Raw genomic sequence first — 23,266 nt, forward strand, 5'->3', positions numbered from 1 at the left:
CCCAGCATGCTCCAATCCTTATGTAAGAAGTGACTCTTCTCCAGTTTCTTCTGGGATCTGCCCCTCCAGTCACAGCTGCTGGTCCAGGGCAGAACACCTGACTCACGCTGGGCCACTCCTGAGGTGGGTACCAGATTCAAGCCAGGCTAAACTGGAGTACTTCTCTTATTTCTGTATTTTCACTTTATAGTTTTATTGAGGTGCAATATAATAAATTGTACATAAAGTATACAGTTTGATGGGGTTTGACATATGCTGCAGAGACATCTGTGATGCCATCAACACAATAAAGGCAATGAGCACCTAACACCCCCCTAGCCTTTCCTCACATTCCCTTAAATTCCAGCCCACCCTCCCTCCACCCCTGCCCAGCCCCAGGCCACTACTCATTTTCTTTTGGTAAGATTCCTTTGCATTTGCTAGAATTTTACATCAGTGAGATCATACAACCTGTAGTATCCTTGTAAATTGGTTTTCTCATTTACTAGATCCATAGGAAATCCTTTTCAATAAGCACTTACCATATCTACAATGTGCCAGACAGTGCACAGGGCGCCACATGGGGATTATAAATACAGAGCAATATCACAGGCAGTGGGGAAGACCAACAAACATCACACTGATGCAAGACAGAGGAACTTGGCATGGGGCTGGGCATGCCCCCCCGGGAAGAGGCAATTCAAGAGTCAGTTTTATTGTGTCTGATAATCTAAGAAGAAACATTCATTTTTCCATTAGTTTATATATTTTGCATCGTCTCCAAGGAGAAGCAATCCATGACAAATACAATTACTCATCTGACTAATTAATAATGCACATGACATTTATACTACTCCCACCAAAAGTTAAAATTATACCTCTTATTACCCTGTAAGTAATATCTGTATTTTGACTACTCCACAGAAATCCATCACACTTCTTGAAGTTACAAAAATAAAACTACATACAACTACATTTGAAATAAAATTAAATATAGTAATGGTTTAATGACAACCTAATCTTTAAAAAAAATCTTTAAAAAAATCAACAGAACTGATCAAAAAGAAAAGTACATTCAGCTTCAGGGGAAAAAGTCCTTAGAAAAAGAAAATTGTGCATGGCACAGTGGCTCACACTTGTAATCCCAACGCTTTGGGAGGCCAAGACAGAAGGATGGCTTGAAGCCAGGAGTTCAAGACCAGCCTGCAGAGCAAATCAAAACTCTGTCTCTACAAAAAAATTTTAAAAGTAGCCAGGCACAGGTAGCTAATTGGGAGGCTGAGATAGAAGGATCCCTTGAGCCCAGGAGTTCAAGGCTGCAATGAGCTTGACTGTGCCACTGCACTGTAGCCTAGGAAACAGAGCAAGACCCTATCGAAGAGAAGAGAGCCATGTCGAATGATCAAAAAATAGGCAAACTCAAAAATTTTTCATTAGAATATACAGGAAGTAGAAAAGAAATACGTATGCCTATATAAATGCCATCCACATGCTATGCACCAGGTTCTTCTCATTCATCACCTCAATTAATGTCCCAAGAACTCCATGAAGTAAATACTACAATCCCTCATATGCAGATGGGGAAAATAAGGCTAAGCAGCAGCTGGCCCAAAGTCACACAGCCATTAAACATTACAAGGCAGGTCAAATGTTTGGCACAGTGCTTGGCTCAAAGTAGGTGCTTCGTAACTGTCAGTCCCTTCTTTTTTCTATTCATTCATTCAACAAATAAGTTTTCCTAGATCAGTAGTTACCAGCATAATCTGGGAAACCTCCCCAACCTCCTCTCCAGGGAATCTTTGAGATCAAAACTATTCTCATAGTAAGATGTGGCAGACAGAATAATGGCTCTCCAAAGATGTCCATGTCCTAATCCCTAGAACCTGTGAATATGTTACCTTACATGGCAAGGGAGAATTAAGGTTGCAGATGGATTAAGATTGGTATCAGCTGACTTTCAAATAAAGTTATTAGCCTGGATTATCCAGGTGGACCCAATGTAATCACAAGGGTCCTTAAGTGTGGAAAAGGAGGGCAGAAGATTCAGTGTGAGAGGGATGTGATTTGAGAAAGACTCAGAAAGCCATTGCTGGCTTTGAAAATGCAAGGGGCTACAAACAATGTGGGGAGCCTCTAGAAACTGAAAAGCTTAAGAAAACTGTCTCCCCCAGAACCTCCAGAAAGAAATGCAGTCCTGCAACACCTTGATTTTACCCCAGTGAGATCTATGTCAGACTTTTAACTTCCAGAACTATGAAGACAATATATTGTACTGTTGTCAATCACTAATTTGTGGTAATTTGTTACAGAAGCAATGAAAATTCAGAGACGATCTGCCTTTTTCACTCTCACCTCTTTTGCCAGAGGATACTGCAATAGACAGAATCAGATTTGAGAATCTGTCTATTAATCCAGACACCACAGAACTTTGCACAAATATAAAACCATGACATTCTTCTAAATTTCTTTTATTTTGGATAATAGTCATTTTTCATAAATCGCATTTTATGAAAATTTATGTTGACAGTTAACAGACTGGTATTTTAAATGAATCAATAAATACATATGCCCAGGCGTGGTGGCTCATGCCTGTAATCCCAGCACTTTGGGAGGCCAAGGTAGGCGGATCACCTGAGGTCAGAAGTTCAAGACCAGCCTGGCCAACGTGGTGAAACCCTGTCTCTACTATAAATACAAAAAATTAGCTGGGTGTGGTAGAACACACCTGTAATCCCAGCTACTCGGGAAGCTGAGGCAGGAGAATTGCTTGAACCCAGGAGATGGAGGTTACAGTGAGCTGTGATCATGCCACTGCACTTCAGCCTGGGAGTCAGAGTCAGAATTTTAAATAAATTCAGCCTGGGAATTTATTTAAAAAATAAATTAATTAAATGAATCAATAAATACATATCTTAAAATTCTCTGGGTTTTAATTTCTAATACAATCACTATCAACATAAGGGCAGAATACATTATTTAAAAGTCTACTTGAGACTAATCTATAAACCGAAACTCTAGGATCTTCAATAATTTAAAGTGTATAAAAGAGTACTGAGGGCAAAACGTTTGAAAGGTCTGCTACCTTAGCTAAGGATTAATATTCACTAGTAGTGTTTCTCAAGTAGATTTTTCTGCTCGAATGAGAACAAAATATCACAGTCTATGCAGAGAGTTGCGTCTCTACATACAAATTAAAATTATATTCAGGTTTATACATCATTACCTTATCAATTAACTTATCATGAAACAGTTCCTCAAAACCCTAGTGAAGTGAAAAAGAGTTACTCAAATTAAGGACCAATCCTTTAAAGTATAAAAATTTCCTATAAAACCCAGCTTGATCAATCAGCTAGCCTCTCTTTCTCTCTGCATTCTCCTAGATATAACATGTAGTATTTGACTTTTAAAAAATAATAGAATGCTATCATTGTCTTCTAAGTACTTATTTGCAAAGAAGATTTTTTTAAAGCTTTTATTTTCCTTCTCTAAAATTACATCATGTCAATACAAGAAGGACAAAGTCAGGATTTGGCTGACCACAAACTGAACACGAATTAACTTTTAAAGTTACAGAAGTACAGTGTTTGTTCACCAAGGAAGAGCCAGTTGCTTCCCTCCACCATGAACCAGTCAGACCACACATGGTCAGGAACAAATGGTTCACTTTCAAAGGGATATTGACAAACTAGAGTGAAAGCAAAGTTGAGCTTCCAAAATGATCAAATCAAAGGCGAGTTGCAGTGATGATGCATGATCACCACCTTCATATTTAAGCAACTATCATATGGAAGGGGAATCAAAAGTACTCTCTGTGACTTAGCCATCCAAAATAAAATGGGCAGCCTTGTGATCACACAACAAGCTCAAACAGATGCCAGATGGCCACTAATAAAGTCTATGGAAAAAGGGATTCCTTCTTCCAGCAGAGGACTGAACTCTATGACCTCCAGAGGCCCCTCCACTGGCCAGAGTCTTAGGTTCTCCTATTTCAGGCATTTCTTTCCTATCTGAAAATGTGAAAGTTATGATGTGGCATGTTTCTCCTTTAAATCTTTTTACTACTTTCTTGTACGACCACAGGATCAACATCATATGCCTAAACTATGGGGAAGACTTTTAAAGAATATATCCTGCTATTTCTAAGACATAAAGAAAGGTCAAGATAATACAAAGAACACCCACATCCCTACCATCCAAGTGGGATATAAAATCCCTTCCACCCTCACCTGCAGACTCCTCCTGCCTCTGACATTACCACTACCCAGATTTCGGTGTTTACCACTCTCTTGCATTTTTTCTTTTTGGAGACGGAGTCTCACTCTGTTGCCCAGGCTGGAGTGCAGTGGTGTGATCTCAGCTCACTGCAACACTCCGCCACACAGTCTCAAGTGATCCTCCTGCCTCGGCCTCCCAAGTAGCTGGGATTACAGGTATGCACCACCATGCCCGGTTAATTTTCGTATTTTTAGTAGAGACAGGGTTTCACCATGTTGGCCAGGCTGGTCTTGAACTCCTGGCCTCAAGTGATCTGCCCACTTTGGCCTTCCAAAGTGCTGGGATTACAAGCGTAAGCCACTGCACCCGGCCTCTCCTGCATTTCTCTAGACTTTTACCACATACATGTGTGTCCCTACAAGTAATCTATAGTATTTTTATGTGTTTTAAAACCTTTTGTAATTGGTATATGCCTGCAATACTTGCTTTTTCCTTTTTACTCAAAATTATTCTAGTGAGAGTCACCCATGTAGGTATATTTCTGTAGTTCTAGTTCAGCAGACAACACATGTTTTCTATAAAGGGTCAGTTAGTAAATATTTGGGGCTCTGCATATAGTCTGTTGCAACTGCTCAGCTCTGACATCCTAGCACAAAAGGAGAACCAGAAACAAATGGGTGTGGCTATGTTCCAATAAAACTTAACATACAAAAAGAGACATCAGGCTACAACTGGCCCATGAACTGTGGTTTGCAACCTTTCTTATAGTATGTATTTCCCTTTAATACCATTTCAATATTTGTTTGATATTAATAACTTGCTGGTTTTCTTTGGTTACCATTTACCCAAGATATCTTTTCCCATTCTATTAATCTCAACCTTTCTACATCTTTGTTTTGGAGTACATCTCTTATAAACAGCATCCAGCTGGAATGTTTCTTGTATCTGATCTGACGATCTGTCTTTTAATCTGAGTTTATCATGATTATTAATATATTTGGAAATATTTCCCCCATCACATTCTATGCTATTTCTTGCTTTTTCTGTGTCTTTTACCTTTTCTCCTACCCACTTTTGGACTGATTTCAACACTGTCAATATTTGTTTAGATTTATTCACATCTCTACCAATTTCTTTTTTCTCCATTTTCACTTCCATCTAAGGCCTCTGGGATTTTTTTTCCTGACACATATACATCCTTTAAAAGTTCCTCCTTTAGTGAGTTCCTTGATGGTAAAGCTCTTAGCTTTTAATCAGAAAAAAAAAAAAAAAGGTCTCTTTACACTCTTTCTTAAATGATTGAGCTAGATACACAATTCTAAATTGACATTTTTCTCTCAGCACTTTGAGGTGATCTACTGTCTTGAATGGTCTGCTATCACTGTTCAAAACTCTATCAGTCTCCTAGTCCTTTGTAGTAATAATACCATCAATAATCGTGGTTGACATTTACAAGGAACTTACTACGCAATAGGCGCTATTTTAAAAACTCTACATACATTAACTCATTTAAACCTACCAATCCTCGGAGACAGGTATTATTGTTAGCCCCATTTTACATATAAGGAAACTGAGACACACAGACATCATTTGCCTAAGGTCACATGGCTTATAAATGGTGAAGTTAAGATTTGATCCCAGGTATGTTGCTCCATGGTCTATACTATTAACTACTATGCCTTTGGGTCTTTGTGGCTACTTTTATGATATTCTCTTTGTCTTTTGTATATATTACTTCTTATTCATACTGCTTGAGATTTGCTTTGCATTCTAAATCTGAGGATTCTGTCTTTCATTTGTTTTGGAAAACTCTCAGCAATTTTTTCTTTGAGTGTTTTCTCTCCCCCATTTCCCAATCTCTCCTGCTGGAACTCCAATTAGACATATGTTTGACTTCTCACGCTATCAGTCTGTCAACTGTTTTCATAATATCCATCTCTTTGATTATATTATAGTCTGGGTAATGTTCCCAGAGTTATCCCCCAGACCACTAATTCTTTTTTCTTCTTTTTCTAATCTGCCAATTAAAATCATTCCACTAAACTTTTAATTTTAAAGATTGAAACTTTAATTTCTAAAATTTCTATTTGGTTCTTTTTAAAACCTGTCTGATCATTTTAGTAGTTTCATATTCTTTGCTCACATTTTCCATTTCATCTCTTATTTCTCCAAAAGTTTCAAACACTCATAGATAGCACTACATATATTCTTTACCTAAAAATTCCAATATCTTAAGTCCTATTCATATTAATTGTGCTGTCTGCTGATTCTGCTGGTTCTCCCTTATGGTGGCTTATTTGTGTATTTTTAAATTTTGGATTGTAAGCTCAGATCTAATCTTGAGAATCCTAGGAGGCCTGGGTTTACGGTCTATTTATCCAGAGAGTTTGCACTGTCTTCTACCAGGAGTCCCAGATCACTATCACTCAGTTTCTCAGTTGGGATTGTGATATGGTTTGGCTCTGTGTCCCCACCCAAATCTCTCCTTGAATTGTAATCCCCATAACCCCCATGTGTCAAGGGCGGGAGCAGGTAACTGAATCATGGGGGCAGCTTCCCCCATGCTGTTCTTGTGATAGTGAGTGAGTCTCATGAGATCTGATGCTTTTATAGGCATCTGGCATTTCCCTTGCTGGCACTCATTCTCTCTCCTGATGCCCTGTGAAGAGGTGCCTTCTGCCACAATTCTAAGTTTCCCAAGGCCTCCCCAGCCATGTGGAACTGTGAGTCAATTAAACCACTTTCTTTATAAATTACCCAGTCTCGGGTATTTCTTCAAAGCAATGTAAAAGAATGGACTCATACAGATTGCCAGACAATACAAGAAGAATAAATTCAAACCCAAATCCATGTGAGGACGAGCTTGTGATTACAAGGTCACGGGAGACTTCCAAAACCTGCCCCCCCAACACACAGAAAAAATATCTAGAGCAAAGGCCAAAAGAGACAAGTTTCTCTATTGTCTCCCTGCACGGAAGGAAGCACTCTGTGGCCACCAGGTTTTATAGGAGAGTCTCCAACAGTGTGTGTGTGTGCGCCCAATGCCTAGTCTTCCCTCCCAGCAGGCACGACCAATAAAGGCCAACAAGTGTTCCCAGAACAGTCACACCTTCAAGGCTGGTCATCATTCGGGTTTCAGCATCCTCTTTTTTTTTTTTTTTTGAGACAGAATCCCAATCTGTCGCTCAGGCTGGAGTACAGCGGTGTGATCTCGGCTCACTGCAACCTTCACCTCCCGGGTTCAAGCCAATTCTCACGCCTCAGCCCCCCAAGTGGCTGGGATTATAGGCTCATGCCACCTCGTCCAGCTAATTTTTGTATTTTTAGTAGAGACAGGGTTTCACCATGTTGCCCAGGCTGGTCTCAAACTCCTGGCCCCAAGTGATCTGCCCACCTCGGCTTCCCAAAGCTCTGGGATTACAGGCCTGAGCCACCACGCCTGGCCTCGGCTTCCTCTTCATTATTAGTCCTTGAGATTTCTCCAGTTTCTCAGAGTTCAGTTATGACTTCAAGAGAAAGTCCTCTATATTTTTTTTCAGCGTGTGGGTATTCTATACAAAAAGGTTTTTAGACGATCTAGTCTGCCAGACTGCTGAAAGCCAAAGTCCAAAAGAACTCTTGAAGGTTAGAGGACATCTGTTTCCACATGTCTTTAAGAGTTCAATAAAAGATTGGTTTCCAAACCCGGCCTGTAAAAATATAGATTCTCGGGTCTTACCTCCACATTTTAGGAATCAGAATCTCCAGGGTTAGGGCCTCAGAATTTCCATTTTTAAACAAGCTTCCCAGGTGATTCCGATGTGCCTATCAGTTTGAGGACCACTGAATTCTTTTTTTTAATTTGTCTTACCTTCAAAAGCTGGCAAAAAAATTATTTAATCTCCTTTTTGTATTTTTTCTCCTTTCACTTCCTCTTTACCCTACCCAGAATTTACACCCTAATGAAAGGGGAAAATGAACTCTAGCTTTCAACTGGTAGATCAGCGAGCCACCTCCATGGCAATTACAGAAAATCATAACACTCAGCAGCAAAAGTCAGGCCAAAAAATATCATTATTCCAGGCAGGCTTCTTGACCCAGCAGCAAATTTAAATCTAAAAAACAGTCCCCATGCTGAGTTCTGCCTCCATAAGGATCATTGAGCATAACAGCTCAATCCTTCAAACTTTCCTAAAGCGTAACAGAAGCACTAAATGAGCACTGGGTCACCAGAAGACACTAAGATGCCCCTGGAATCCCCTGAAGTTATATACAAAATCATTTGTGTGTGCTCAAGTATTATGTGTAATACTGCAAATGTGTCTTTTTATAAAGAAAAAACACACAGCTTTCTCCAGATTCTCAGTGGGTCCTATGACTCCATTACTCTATATCCCTGCTGCGTAGAAAAAGCACATTTCTGGTTGTAAGCATCTTTCAGTATTATCAACATATGTTCTTATTAGGCATATTATTATAACTTCCCAAGTATATTCTGTCAAGCCTCAAAATAGACTTATCACCTCAAAAAGGGTCCTCCACAGTCAAATTTACTTGGGAAGCACTAAACCTACTACACCCGTCATTCATTTTAGAGATTCATTCATTTTAAAGGCTCTGACTCACTGGCTCCGAAGCTAGCTCTGAAAAGCCCAGCTACAAAGAAGCTTCTTTAACATGTATTTTCTACATCTCTTTAACCACATCTCTCAAAAGATTGTGAAACAGTCTGAGAAATATTGGTCTAATTTTAAAATTATCTCAAGAGTATCTTTAACCCAATGCAGTTGCTTGAGGAACTTATGCTTACTATTACTATTCACTGTATTTAATATTACATATTATATAGAATTATTATTATCCTTGTGTCTTATGCTTATACACGCTAAGCTTACATCATCATGTAGACACAGTCCTCACTAAATACAGCACATAATTTTTGACTGATTAGTAAATGGTCTCCACCCAGAACTTTGAATAAATCTTTCAACACCCTATAAAAGCTTCTAACTAATCCCCATACTTCTTTCCACAATTTAATACAGCCTATAACCCCAGCCAAGTAGTGAAACATTCTAAATAAACCAGGCTCCAAGATTAATTCTAATGAAAAAAAAAAAAAAATCCGTGCGACTAACAAAATATAAGGTTGGAGCAACCCGTCTTGAAGGAGTAGGAAGGCTTCCATTCTGTACCTAACAGGACAGGCCAAGTATCTGATGAGCACACCTGGAAGGCCACAGCTTGAGTTCAAAGAAGACACACGCAACATTAAAGCACAACAGAAAAGAAGAGACCACACATAGGCATATCCAGCCCTTTCAATTATGGTCACACAAAGATTTCTTAGAATTCATTTTAGAACGAGGATTCTCAACCTTGGCACTAGCAACAGTTGAGGCCAGATAATTCTTTGTTATGGGATATTGCCCTGTGCACTGTAGGATGTTTAGCAGCAACCCTGGCCTCTAGAGGCCAGCAGCACCCCTCTCCCCTGGCTGTGACAAAAAGGTCTCCAGGCATTGCCAAACACCCCTTGGGGAACAAAACTGCCCCTCCAGCTCCCACTGAGAACCACTGCTCCAGGGGAAAATTGCAGCAGCTAATGTTTTTGCTACAGGTTTAAACCAGTTATTTCTTTTCCTAAAAATATAAAGCAGCTTTTCTTGAGCTGAGTTTGATACAGGATGCATAAACATTCACATATCCAAAAATCCCAAGCTAAAAAAGGAAAAAGGAAAACATTCCAATTGAGGGACATTCTGCAAAGTATGTAACCAGTACTCCTCAAAACTGTAGGTCATCAAAAACAGGAAAAAGTCTGAGAAACTGTTACAGCCTAAAGAAGCCGAACAGACATGACAACTACATGTAGTGTGCTATCCTGGATGGCAGGCTGGAAGAAAAAAAGGAGGGTAGGTAAATACGAAGGAAATCTGAGTAAACTATGAATAATGTATCAGTATTGGTTCATTAATTGGAACAAATATAGTAACGTGAGAGATTAATAAGAGAAATGGGTGTAGGGCTTATAAAAACTATGTAATTTTTCTGTAAATCTAAAGCTGATCTAAAAAATAAAGTTTTTTTAAAAACTTTTTATTTAAAATGACAAGAAGGATGGGAGCGAAAGGGTAAAACAAAGCTTTAAAAAGCATCCTTTCCCTGTGCAGGCTTCACTCTGGGAGCCTTTTAAAGGGAAGACACCTGGACAGATTGTTTGGATGAAAGAAACAGATCAAGTGGCCAGAAAGTAAGAAAATAAAATTATTTTGTCCTCTTGCAACTGGGGGTGGGGAGATCTACATGTTTTAAATGAATTCACCAGTACTTCTTCTGACTGTGCCTTCCTACAAGACAAAGCTCAAGGGTCAGCCTCAGAGACACATTTCCTGCATCCCTGAGCCCCTGGGCCTCGCTGCTTGCCTCCCCTGAGGTAGAATGTCACTCATCTGTTTACCAGAATCCTCATCCATGCAACACTGGTCCCCAGCTCTGTACAGGCAGTAACTCAGCCACTGTTGAACCCTCCCTATCAGACTCATCCAACTGTGAACCAGCAGCCTTCAAACCCACTGCTGGGTGCTTAATAAATGCTTGTTGGAGGAACTCAAGCTGGGCACATAAATTCACACAGACTTCAACAAGAGGAGAGAAGGAATGGTGCAGTTCTGGACAAGACAAAGAAGAAAAAGCCTCATGAATGACCCCACATTCTCAGGGGTAATAGGGACCACATGCATTTGTGCTGTGGGCATGAAGAGAAGATAGGGTCCACCGAATCCTGTACCTCTAACATGTGAATACTTCAAACACTTAAAAAGACTTGCATATTATTTAGTGCAGTGGCCTCATTTTACAGAGACAGAAACCAAAGCCAGGAGGGATTAGGTGACTTGCTCAAGGACACAAAGCTAGTTATGGCACTGCCCTAATCACAAGGAGACCCAGACTCTAGAGCTAAATAACCCACCTCCACCTCTTACTAAATGTGCTAAGACTGATAGTTATTTCATAATTAATAATAATAGCTACTATCTACTGAGCATCTGCTGGGTGCCAAGCACACACTAAAAATCTCCACCTTAATCCCATATCGCAATGGAGGAAACCAAGGTCAGAGAGGAAAGTAACACGGCTGTCATACTCCAAAATCCTCCTCGGACTGTCACACATCAAAGCCCAAACTCTGGTCCAACGGCGTATCAGTCCATTTTCACACTGCTGATAAAGACATAATTGAGACTGGGAAGAAAAAAGATGTTTAACTGGACTTACAGTTCCACATGGCTGGGGAGGCCATCTACTATTCCGGGGACTGGAGGAGAGTGGCCCTCTTCTCGCAGCTCCACTAGGCAGTACTTCAGTAGGGACTCTGTGTGGGGGCTCCCACCCCACATTTCCCTTCCGCAATGCCCTAGCAGAGGTTCTCCATGAGGGCCCCGTCCCTGCAGCAAACTTTTGCCCAGGCATCCAGGTGTTTCCATACATCTTCTGAAATCTAGGCAGAGGTTCCCAAACTCGATTCTTGACTTCGGTGCACCCGTAGGCTCAACACAATGTGGAAGCTGACGAGGCTTGGGGCTTCCACCCTCTGAAGCCACAGCCCAAGCTCTACATTGGCCTCTTCCAGCCACAGCTGGAGCAGCTAGGACAGCGCACACAGCATTGGGCCTGGGCCCAGCCCACTAAACCACTTTTCCCTCCTGGGCCTCCAAGCATGTAATGGGAGAGACTGCCATGAAGGTCTCTGACATGGCCTAGAGACATTTTCCCCATGGTCTTGGGAATTAACATTAGGCTCTTTGCTACTTATGCAAATTTCTGCAGGCGGCTTGAAGTTCCCCTCAAAAAAATGGGTTTTTCTTTTCTACTGCATCGTCAGCCTGCAAATTTTCGGAGCTTTTATGCTCTGTTTCCCTTTTAAAACTGAATGCCTTTAATATCACCCAAGTCACTTCTTGAATGCTTTGCTGCTTAGAAATTTCTTCCACCAGATACCCTAAATCATCTCTCTCAAGTTCAAAGTCCCACAAATCTCTAGGGCAGGGGCAAAATGCCACCAACCTCTTTGCTAAAACATAACAAAAGTTACCTTTGCTCCAGTTCCCAACAAGTTCCTCATCTACATCTGAGACTACTTCAGCCTGGACTTTATTGTTCATATCACTATCAGCATTTTTGTCAAAGCCATTCAACAAGTCTCTAGGAGGTTCCAAACTTTCCCACATTTTCTTGTCTTCTTCTGAGTCCTCCAAACTGTTCCAACCTCTGCCTGTTACCCAGCTCCAAAGTCGCTTCCACATTTTCAGGTGTCTTTTCAGCAACACCCCACTCTACTGGTACCAATTTACTGTATCAGTCCATTTTCATGCTGCTAATAAAGACACACCTGGGACTGGGAAGAAAAAGAGGTTTACTTGGACTTATAGTTCCACGTGGCCACAGAGGCCTCAGAATCACGGCGGGAGGTGAAAAGCACTTCTTACATGGCGGCAGCAAGAGAATAATGAGGAAGAAGCAAAAGCGGAAACCCCTGATAAACTCATCAGATCTCAAGACTTATTCACTATCATGAGAATAGCACAAGAAAGACTATCCCCCATAATTCAATTACCTCCTCCTGGGTCCCTCCCAAAATACGTGGGAATTCTGGGGGATATGATTCAAGTTGAGATTTTGGTGGGGACACAGCCAAACCATATCACAAGGTGATCTTCCCCATCCCATGCTTCAGCTGTCTCATGTGCCAGGCACTGTCCTAAATGCCTTTCATGGATGGACTCATCCATTGCTCACCTGAACCCTGTGATGCTAGTGCTACCTGCAGCCCCATTTTACAGGTGAAGAAACTCAAGCCTATTTTGACCTCCCAGTTCTCACAGGCAGCAAGCAACAAACCTTATCCATAAATCAGGATGGCAAAAAATTGTGCCTGCAGTTTCTTATAAAACTAAACATGCAATTGCCATTTGACCCAGCAATTGTACTCTTTGGCATTTAGAGAAATGAAAATGTATGTTCACACAAAAACCTGTACACAAATGTCTACAACATCTTTATTTGTAACAGCCAGACTGGGAGCAACCCAAATGTCCTTTGAACTATGGGTAAATGGTTCAATAGAGCTAATCTGTGGTTAAACAAACAAACTGTTTTATGTACATACCATGAAATAACAGCAAAAAGGAATGCACTATTGATACAATACACATAACACTGGATAAAACTCCAGGAAATTATACTTGGTGAAAAAAAACAACTCCAAAAGGTTACATACTGTATGACTCCATCAGCGTAATATTTTTGAAATGACAAAATTTTAGAAATGGAGAACAAATAGTGCTCCAGGGATTGGGGACAAGGGAGAGCATGATGGGGGAGATGGGTGGGGCTATAAAGACAGAATGAGGGATCTTTATGAGGAACTGTTCAGTCCCTTGACTGTGGTGGTGGATACATGATCCTACATGTGAGAAAACTGTACAGAAATACATCTGTGCTCTCATGCATGTGCACACACAAGTACAAATAAAATGACACTCTGATCTGTGGCCTGTATCAATATATACTGTTGTGATAATGTACTACTGTTCTGCAAAATGTTACCACTGGGAGAAATTGGATAAAGTGTATGCCAGATCTCCCTCTATTAGTCCTTTTCTGTTTATTTTTTACACAGGGTCTGGCTCTGCCACCCAGGCTGGAGTACAGTGTTGCAATCTCAACTCACTGCAGTCTCAACCTTCCAGGCTCAAGTAATCCTCCCCAACTCAAGCCTCCCAAGTAGCTGGGACCACAGGTGTGAGCCACGACGCCTGCCTAAATTTTGCATTTTTTTGTAGAGATTGGGTTTTCCTTTGTTGCCCAGGCTGGTCCTGGGCTCAAGAGATCAGCCTGCTTCAGCCTCCCAAAGTGCTGGGATTACAGGCGTGAGCTCACACCTGGCCCCTCTATTAATTCTTAAACTGCATGTAAATATACAATTATCTCAATAAGAATTACAAGTTAAAAAAAAACTTGCCTGCCCAAAAGCTGGGTTTGATAATCTTCTATATTCCTTTCATCTCTTAAGACCTGCAAAATTCCCAATGTCTCCAAAGCCAGTCTTCTTTCCACCATACCACACAACAGCTTCAAAAGCCAAAGCAAAATTAACTCTTGGCAAAGGGAAACTAAGAAAGTAAGCCACCATTTCATAGAATTCTGCATTGCTAGTCATTTTACGTCCCCTCTGAAAATCACTCCAATTTGCTTTTTTCATTAAACTGACTTCTGGCCAAAAAAAATGGAAAATGTGATCCTATAAAACGTTCTTGCTCACCAAATAATCTCTCCCTATCTATGTGCCACCTCCACAACAAGAAGTAACCAATATACAAATTTCGGTTCTGAATCCTCCTTGGAAACAACAGCGACAATGGATTATTGGTTCCCAAATAGTCAACGGAGCACAGGAAACAGGACAGTGGGTTAGGAGCTGAGACAGTCCCTAAATTTAGGCGTCACCTTGGCCAAGTCATTTAAACCTGAGTCTCGCCTTTCCCATCTATAGAATGGGGATGTGGAACCTCCTTCGTAGATTACAGGAACGATTTAGAGATAATCTACGTGCCTGGCACTGGTATTTATTAGTTCATTAGTAGTAACAACCAAGCCAAGCTCATTTTATGTGCACCTGGCCATGAAGTTCCCATTCACAGCCTTAGAATCCCCTCCTCACCGAGGTTAATGGATAACCCAGAACCTTCCCCACCTGGACCTCTCCTCTTTCAAACACCGCACAGCTCATCTCATCTCATCTCATCTCATTCCATCCCATCCCATCCCATCCCAACCCACCCCCACCAAAAGGAAAACAGACTAGCCTCGGGATCGGCCACCTCCCCAGCAGCCCCGCTCTTGGGCATCTCTGTGCCAGCCCGACTCGGCTGTTACTATTATTACTATTGATGAGTAACAACACCTAACGGTGCGTGGGAGTGGCCGGCTCCCAAGGGAGGCTTGAGGAACCCCAGCCCCGCGCGGCCCAAAGCCCCTCAGATGCAGATTTCGGGCTAAAAATCCCAAGAATATATACAACAGCTTTCCCGACCGGGGAAAGGCGCGAGTTGTGAAGTTTCTAGAGCGCATTTTTCCCCGTTTCCCCGAGTCGCTCCGCAGGAGCGATGCTGCCTGCGGCTGGGGGTGTGGGCACCGGGGTTCGCGACTGGAGGCCCTGGAGGTCTGCAGCTGGGCTGGTCCGGGTCCTAGGGCGCCCGCTTCCCAGCTGAGCGCGCAGGAGGGGCCCCAGGCGCCGGGGCGGGGTCGCCGCCTCACTCACCTTCTGTGCTTCTCTTCGCCTCCCGGTAGCGCTCCCACAGGTAGCGCTTCATGTCCGGGGCGGTCCCGGGTGCAGTGCACAAGGGCCGGGCGGGGCCCGCACACGGCCGCCCCCGAGCCGCGGTCCCGCAGCCACCCCGCAAAGCCGCCGCTGTCGCTGCCCTCGCCCCGGCCCCGCGTGCCACCACCGCCGCCGCTGCCATGGTCATGCCTGCTGCCTGCTGCCGCCACCGCCGCCGCGCCGCTCTGCGACTCCTGCTGCCCGGCCCAAGATCTACCCGCGCTCTGCCCTGCAGGCGGGCGGCTCCTGCGTCGGAACACGTGGCGGCGCAGGCCTGCCCTCCCGCCGCTGCGGGGCGGGGAGTGGGCGGAGTCGGAGGCGGGGTCTAACGGGGGCGGGGTCGATGGGGAGTGGGCGGGTCAGGGGCGGGGGCGGAGACGGGGCGGGGCGGGGCCGGGGGCCCCACGCCCAGCCTGCTGCGGTCAATTTCAGGGTGGCGCGGGGGTGGCCGTGTGGTGTGGTGGCGCGCAGGCCACATGGGATGGAATGATGAGGTACGACCCCAGCGCCGCCCGCCCAGCTCCGCCGCACCTTCGTCCTGCCTTCTGGGACTGACCCCCAGCTCTGGCCACAAGGACAGCGCCCCTCCCACCCCAGCTGCTCTGGCCCCGGCCCTAGAAGGTGACCTCTCTCCGCATTAATGGCCTCTGGCAGTCTAATTAATGGCAGTCTGGACCTCCCCTGGATCATGGGGCCCCTCTGAGACGTCCCCGATCCCCAGCTTAGATTTATCCAGGACCTGTGAGTGGGTGGCTGGGCCGAGGTTCCACTCATGGGCTGATGTCGGCTGGAGGATCCCAGCCCCTTAAGACCTCAGTAAGTTTGAAGGGCCCTCCCATTACACAGCCTGGAAGGCCAATGCCCGCCCCCCGCCTAGGTTTCCGCCTGGCGGCAGAGGTCATTGGAACATGGTCACCCAGCTCCTGCCCCTGCCCACGCTAACGGCTCGGTGCACAGGTCTTCTCTCAAACCTGCTAGGCTCCACCCGTCCTGTGCCTGTGGTTCCACTAAAGCCAAATGAACCGCAACCTCCCTGCCTGGGGGCAATTCTGTGTGGACTGAGTCAGACACAGCTTCTGCAGGAAAGACTGATGTGGCCCAGCCAGAACCCTGCTGAAAATCGCCGGGCAGCAAGGACTTCCCAAGCTGTCCTGTGGTTACTTAATTTTGAGCAGGTGGAGTAGGGGGAATGGCCCTCAAGGCTGGCACTCTGCCAAGGAGACCATACTGGCTTGTGTGAAATGGGTGGAACACAGTTTAAGACAAATAACCCAAGGCATTAGTGTATGCTCCAGTTGTGGGATGGAGGGGTCTGGAGGTGTTTCATGGAAAAAGGTGGCATCTGGGTTTAAACTACCATTTATTGAAGGCTTGCTGTGTGCAGTATCTCATGTAATCCTCTCAGTAATCCTGAAAAGCAGACTCCATAATTTCTCCAATTTTACAATATAGTCATCCCTCTATACCTGCCGAGAATCGGTTCCAGAACACCTGCCCCATACCTACATACCAAAATCTGCGATGCTCAAGTCCTTTATATAAAATGACTAGTATTTGCGTTCACACATACTTATATATATTTTAAACCATCTTGTTTACTTTTTTTTTTTTTTAAGACAGAGTCTTTCTCTGTCACCCAGGCTGGTGTGCAGTGGTATGATCGCAGTGCACTGCAGCCTCGACCTCCTCTGCTTAAGCGATCCTCCCACCTCAGCCTCCTGAGTAGCTGACATTACAGGCGTGAACTACTATGACCAGCTAATTTTTGTATTTTTTTGTAGAGACGGGGTCTCGCCATGTTGCCCAGGCTGGTCTCGAACTCCTGGACTCAAGCAATCCGCCCACCTTGGCCTCCCAAAGTGCTGGGATTACAGGTGCAAGCCAATGCACCAGGCCTCAATTATTTTTCATACCTAATACAATATAAATGCTCTGTAAATAGTTGTGATACTGTATTTTCTATTTGTATTACTTTTCATTGTTGATTTTTTTTCTAATATTTTTATCCATGGTTGGTTGAATTCACGAATGCAAACCTGCAGATACAGAAGGCTGACAGTAATGAAACCGAGGCCAAGAAAGATGAAATAACTTTCCTAAAACCACACAACTGAACCCATTCTTCCATTTGGCCTCCTAACATATAGTATGTAGGATTTAGGTGGGTGACAGGGAAGAAAGCAGCCAATAAGTAATCCTTAACAGTTAATGGTTAATGTTTTACAAATCACTGATAAAATGAGACAATAAAATGTTTAAAACAGATATGATATCAAATACACAGGCTCTGGTACTTTAAACTTACTTTATGGTTTTAGTTTTATGCCAAATTATATATTTTTAAATTCATGTTTCATAAAAAGGGTTGGTGATAGCAATTGTAAATTTTGTTCACATGGAAAATTAATTCATAAATTCAAAATAGATAAACTACAGCAATGCAAAAATAACACAATTAGAATTTTAATAACATTGCTTCTGTATACTTTTGGATATGGAACACTATGAGATCAACACAGAAACATGGAACACTATGAGATCAACCTACCATAGAAATGTGAATCACCTAAAAATTGTTCTCCTTAAGTAAAATGAGCTATAGTGTTTAAGTGCCTATTAATCATATTTCTAGACCTTGATTATTATCTTTCCTGTGTACTTCAGAACAAAATATCCAATAAAAGAGTTCTAATTAAAGACAAGTGGAAAAAACAGATGCCAAAAAGCCCATGATACATTTTTATTCTTTATTAATATCATTTGAGGTCTTCAACAGTTTTGTTTCAATGTGAAGTCTTCTCTGCAAAAAAGACTTCTGAGATATTGAAATATAATCTGGGCTATGAAAAAGCCACTTTTCTGATATGAACTCAGATTCCCCAGGGTTTTTTGTGCTAACAGGCCATGGCAGGGGATGGTGGTAAATGGTGGTGATTTCGCCTTCTCCACTCTCGCTTTTAGCTAACAAAATTCTTTGCCTTGAAAGCTTTATTAAACCATTCATTTTACCCAAAGATAAAATGTTAGAGGAATAGTCTGTCTTTTTCTTTGAGGCTTCCTTTCCTGAGCCATTCCATATTTCAGCATTATTTTGTGTCTTCCGTTGTATCTTTTCCTCGGCAGATATGCAAATAATGGGTTTCTTTTTCCCTTTTCCAGGAGCACATTTTGATTTATCTGAAATTGTCTGAGGTGCCAAGTCCATTCTTCTAGCCCTGTGTAATTTATCTGCATTCATGCACATTGCAGAGCTCACTGTATTAGAACTCTGAGCACTGTGGTAGTTTAATTTAACCAAGTGCTTCCATAATGAGAAGCCATTCCTAGAACCCTCAGAATGTTGCTGGCTCATACCTTGAGGCCAACATCTCCGGCTCCGGATCCACTCAATTTCTCTCAGAAGGCTGCAAAAGATCAAAAGTTGTCAAGAGGTCATATATATAGCATGAATAACCAGAAGCATACTTCTGTTTGGAACATGAAACAGAAACTCACTGCAGGATTCCATGGATTGATGAATGAGAAGATCCCAGGTGGATCACCCTTAAATCAAGTGATCTGTACAAATAGCCTACTGCCTCAATCATGACGTGATGACAAGAGTCACTTGCCAATAAATGACCTGCTAGATATTTGAAAATAAGATTATTAGACTTTTTATTATTCCTGGCTTCACACATTTAAAAGAGAAGGATAAGAAACATTTATAAAAGGTGGCATTGGAACATGACTTATTTGTAATATTCTGCCAAAAATATTTAACCTGAGTCTCATCATAAAGAAACAATCAGGCTGGGCACAGTGGCTCATGCCTGTAATCCCAGCACTTTGGAAGGCTGAGACATGTAGACTACTTGAGCCCAGGAGTTCAAGACCAACCTGGGCAACATGGCAAAACTCCATCTCTACAACAAATACAAAAATTAGCTGGGCATGGTGGCACGTGACTATAGTCCTAGCTATTTGAGAGACTGAGGTGGGAGGATCGCTTGAGACCGGGAGGCCGAAGTTGCAGTGAGCCAAGATTGCACTGCTGCATTCCAGCCTGGACAACAGAGTGAGACCCTGTCTCAAAAAAATAGAAAGAAAGAATCAGACAGATACAAATTGAAGGACATTGCGATAGGGATGGGAGGATGGAACCTGACTTCAACTCTTCAAAATAGTCAATGTCATAATGACAAAACAAAGGTACTTAAATCTAGACTAAAAGAGACAAATGCAATGCAAGATCCTCAATAAGTTAACAGGTATAGAGGACATTACTAGATACTTGGGGAAATTTGAATATGGACTATAGTTAGATAATAGTCTTAGGTAATAGTTAAATTTCCTGGGTTTGATTATTGTGGTTATATGGGGGAATGTCCTTGTACTCAGAAGACATATGCTGAAGTACAGTATTTAGAGATAAAAGTGTCATGTTTGCAACTAACTTTCAAATCGTTCAGAAAAAAAAATACGTATATATGTGTCTGTGCCTGTATATGAAAGAGAGAACACAAATGTGGCAAAATATTAACAATTGGTGGGCCAGGTATGGTGGGTGGCTCATGCCTGTAATCCCAGCCCTCTGGGAGGCTGAGGAGGTAGGATTCCTTGAGCCCAGCAGTTTGAGACCAGCCTGGGAAACATAGGGAGACGCTGTCTCTATAAAAAATAATAATTACAATTTTAAAAAAAATTGATGAAGATAGGTGAAGGTTATATGACCTTTCACTACACTATTCTTGAAATTTCTCTGAAGGTTTGAAATTTTTCAAAATAAAAAAATTGAGAAAAAAATTTCAAACTGCCACAGTCAATAATTGAATTCTCAGCCTGGCACAGTGGCTCATGCCTGTAATCCCAGCACTTTGGGAGGCCAAGGCGGGCAGATCACTTGAGGTCAGGAATTCAAGACCAGCCTGGCCAACATGGCGAAACCCTGTCTCTACCAAAAACACAAAAATTAGCTGGGCGTGGTGGCACGCACCTGTAATCCCAGCTACTTGGGAGGCTGAGGCAGGAGAATCACTTGAATCCGGGAGCTGAAGGTTGCAGTGAGCCGAGATCGTGCCACTGCACTCCAGCCTGGGTGACAGAGCCAGACTCCATCTTAAAAAATAATAATAATAATAATAAAATTGAATTCTCTAAAATTTGTTAAAATAAAAACAATCCATTTTACAATCTAACTTGCAGATGGTACTTATTTATTCATTTTACCCATTTACAAGACTGCTTTTAAGGGGCTGAACTTATACCATTGATTATAAACATAACGTAAGGCTGGTGTGTGTAAGGCACTGGCTTAGAAATGTGATAAAGAGACTGCTGCCTGTGTAAAGGCTAAAAACACTGACAGATGACCCAGTCAGTGTTCCTGTGTTAACCACAATAACAGCAAATATATATAAATACCATCTGTCAGGACTGTGTAATCTTATAAGGTATAAATTATCATCACCTGTCCACCTGGTTCAAAAATGAAAATATATCAAACTGTAAAGTGAAAAGTGTCTTTCCCTTCTCTGTCTCCATCTGTGCAGTCTTCTAAAATGGAATCACTGACGTTAGTTTCTAATGTGTCCTTCCAGAGAATTTTTAGTGCATGTTTCATTTTACTTGTCTTTTAAAGATGAGCATGCTGGATGAGCTTAAGGAACTTGTTCTAGTTCATGGAAGAACAGTCCTGGGTCAGCCTCATCCCCAAGTCCATGCCCTGCACTGCTACACTAGGCTGCCTCTTCCCCATTCTGGATTGTGCTTCTGAATATCAGCCGTGGCTTCTGCTCGCAGAGATGTTCTCTCTCTGTGGCTCTGCTTCAAGGATCAGACCCTGTATCTCACATTGCCTGAAGCTTTCTCTGGAAATCCTATAGGAAATTTCAGCTGCTGTCTCTGCTTAGCGATCTGTGACTATGTTTCTTCTTTTTGAACTATTTTCATGACTCCCTGTGATGTTCCCAGGTGCCTCAGTCTAGCTCAGCAGAAGACACTTGTGAATTACCCTGTTCTTGATGACCAAGTTGCATTGGCCTTAAAAGGAAAAGTGGAGAAAAACAGAAACTGGATGTGTCATGTGGTGGCAAACACAGAACCCATCCTCAGAGATTCTCTGGGCACCAATAACCAGATTCACAGGTGTGACTGACTCTCTTCATTCTGCCCAAGTCCCCTGAAGAGAATCTGACTTGCTATGGGATTGAGATTTTCATGCGGACAAGTTTCTGGTGCCCTTTGCATACACTACTTCATGCCTTTGCTACCCGCCTCTCTCTTGGCCACACACAACTCCTCATGCCCCTTTTCCCTGGTGACCCATTCTAGACCTGACCTATAGCTTTGACCTCAGAACTTTCTTGGATGCAATCTGACTCAGGCGGCAAGCAAGCCAGGGAAAGGACATTCTTGCCTCATCCCCAACCCCAGTTTATTCCATTTTTCTTGGAGCTGGTACCAGTTGGGTCAACCCGGTCAGTTCTCCCAACCCAGGAAAAAGGAAAGACCAGAATGGGTGAATTTAAATTGGAGAGATGTCACTGAACCTCTTCCCACCTCAAACCTTTGCCCTGGATGGGGAGGGAACCTAACATTTAATTTTGTACTCTATTGGCTGTTCTGCATATATTATATCATTAAATCTTCACAATTACCCTATAGGTAGACTATATTATAACCACTTGATTGGTAAGAAAATTGAGACTCAGAGAGTCTCAATTGCCCACAAGCCAAGAAGATAGCAGAACTGGGATTCCAACTCAGGTCCCTAGGATCCAGGACCATAACTTCTAGAAGTGAGAAAAGAGAACACTATTCTTCCTGTTTTGTTGGTTCCAGGGAAGATTTTCCATAAAAATACATCTAGAAAGAAAGCATCAGTTACCTTTTCTATGTTGTACTTCTGGACAGAGCCACACCCATCTTATTTCCAGTGGAATGTGAATTGGGAGTGGGGATGGGGGGAAGGTCCGAGGAACACTCTTAGGAATCTGTTCTCAGATTTTAAGTAGTAAGTTTTCCTAGTCTCCCCACTTTATTTTCAGTGCTTAACATTAAAAAGATGGTGGAATATTTATTATTTCCTTAGAAAAACAAAACAAGATATTTCATCCAAAGATAGTCCTCTATCCTATTAAGTACTCTTCTAAAGCACAATTTTTCCTAATTTTTATTCTACTGAAATTAAAATTAAGTCCTGTTCCTCTTGCTTCATATAATATTTGCTGTCACCTAACAGGTGGATTTTTGCAATGCCAGTCCAGTGTGAGAGATGTTTACTTTTTTCCCAGGCCAACAGCAACAATCCAGGCAGTTGTCTCCAGGTGACAGTGAAATCTCTCCAGTGTTGACAGAGGTCTCAGGAAGTTTCCCTGAATGAATAACTCAGTGGATGAACCACCCCTGGGAGGGATAGTTCGTTACTGGGCAGCATCCACTGAGTTATTCTGTGCTGGGAGCGAATGGGATTAAGAAGTGAGGACAATCACAGCCCATAGTCTCTGTCTAGATTCTAGAAGATGGGCTGCAATTGTAAAGAGGAAGGAAGGTCTGGCACTATCTAAAGGCTCTTTGTTGAATGTTTCTTTTTGTTTGATAATTAGGCTGTGTCTAAAGTTTCCTTGTCCAAAATCCTTAAGTTTGAGAAACTAAGTGTTTGCTCATTCTTTTTTTTTTTAACTATGAACTTAACCTAGAAGTGTTTGCTTATTCTTTCCATAAATGTGT

At 42.5% G+C, this 23,266-nt stretch overlaps 2 protein-coding genes across 5 annotated transcripts in view; both read right to left on the reverse strand.

Annotated features, from left to right (window-relative positions):
* NT5DC3 (5'-nucleotidase domain containing 3) overlaps window positions 1–15,818 on the reverse strand; it is a 74,164-nt gene extending 58,346 nt beyond the window's left edge. For 3 of the 4 annotated variants that reach the window (XR_010148142.1, XR_008538561.2, XM_009426121.5), the window contains exon 1: window positions 15,497–15,817. Coding sequence is in view for 2 of the 4 variants with exons in the window: in XM_009426121.5 (XP_009424396.1) it covers window positions 15,497–15,704 (208 nt within the window). In the remaining 2 variants the exon portion in view is untranslated. Of the gene's footprint in view, window positions 1–15,496 lie in introns of all 4 variants that reach the window. The other variant, XM_009426122.5, reaches the window with a different exon arrangement.
* A 2,471-nt stretch (window positions 15,819–18,289) lies between these two features.
* TTC41 (tetratricopeptide repeat domain 41) overlaps window positions 18,290–23,266 on the reverse strand; it is a 71,792-nt gene continuing 66,815 nt past the window's right edge. The window contains 2 exon segments of the mRNA XM_016924071.4: window positions 18,290–18,960; window positions 19,052–19,181. Coding sequence (XP_016779560.3) covers window positions 18,297–18,960; window positions 19,052–19,181 — 794 coding nt within the window. The 3' untranslated portion in view covers window positions 18,290–18,296.

Source organism: Pan troglodytes, chromosome 10, assembly GCF_028858775.2.
Source record: "Pan troglodytes isolate AG18354 chromosome 10, NHGRI_mPanTro3-v2.0_pri, whole genome shotgun sequence".
NCBI lineage: Eukaryota > Metazoa > Chordata > Mammalia > Primates > Hominidae > Pan > Pan troglodytes.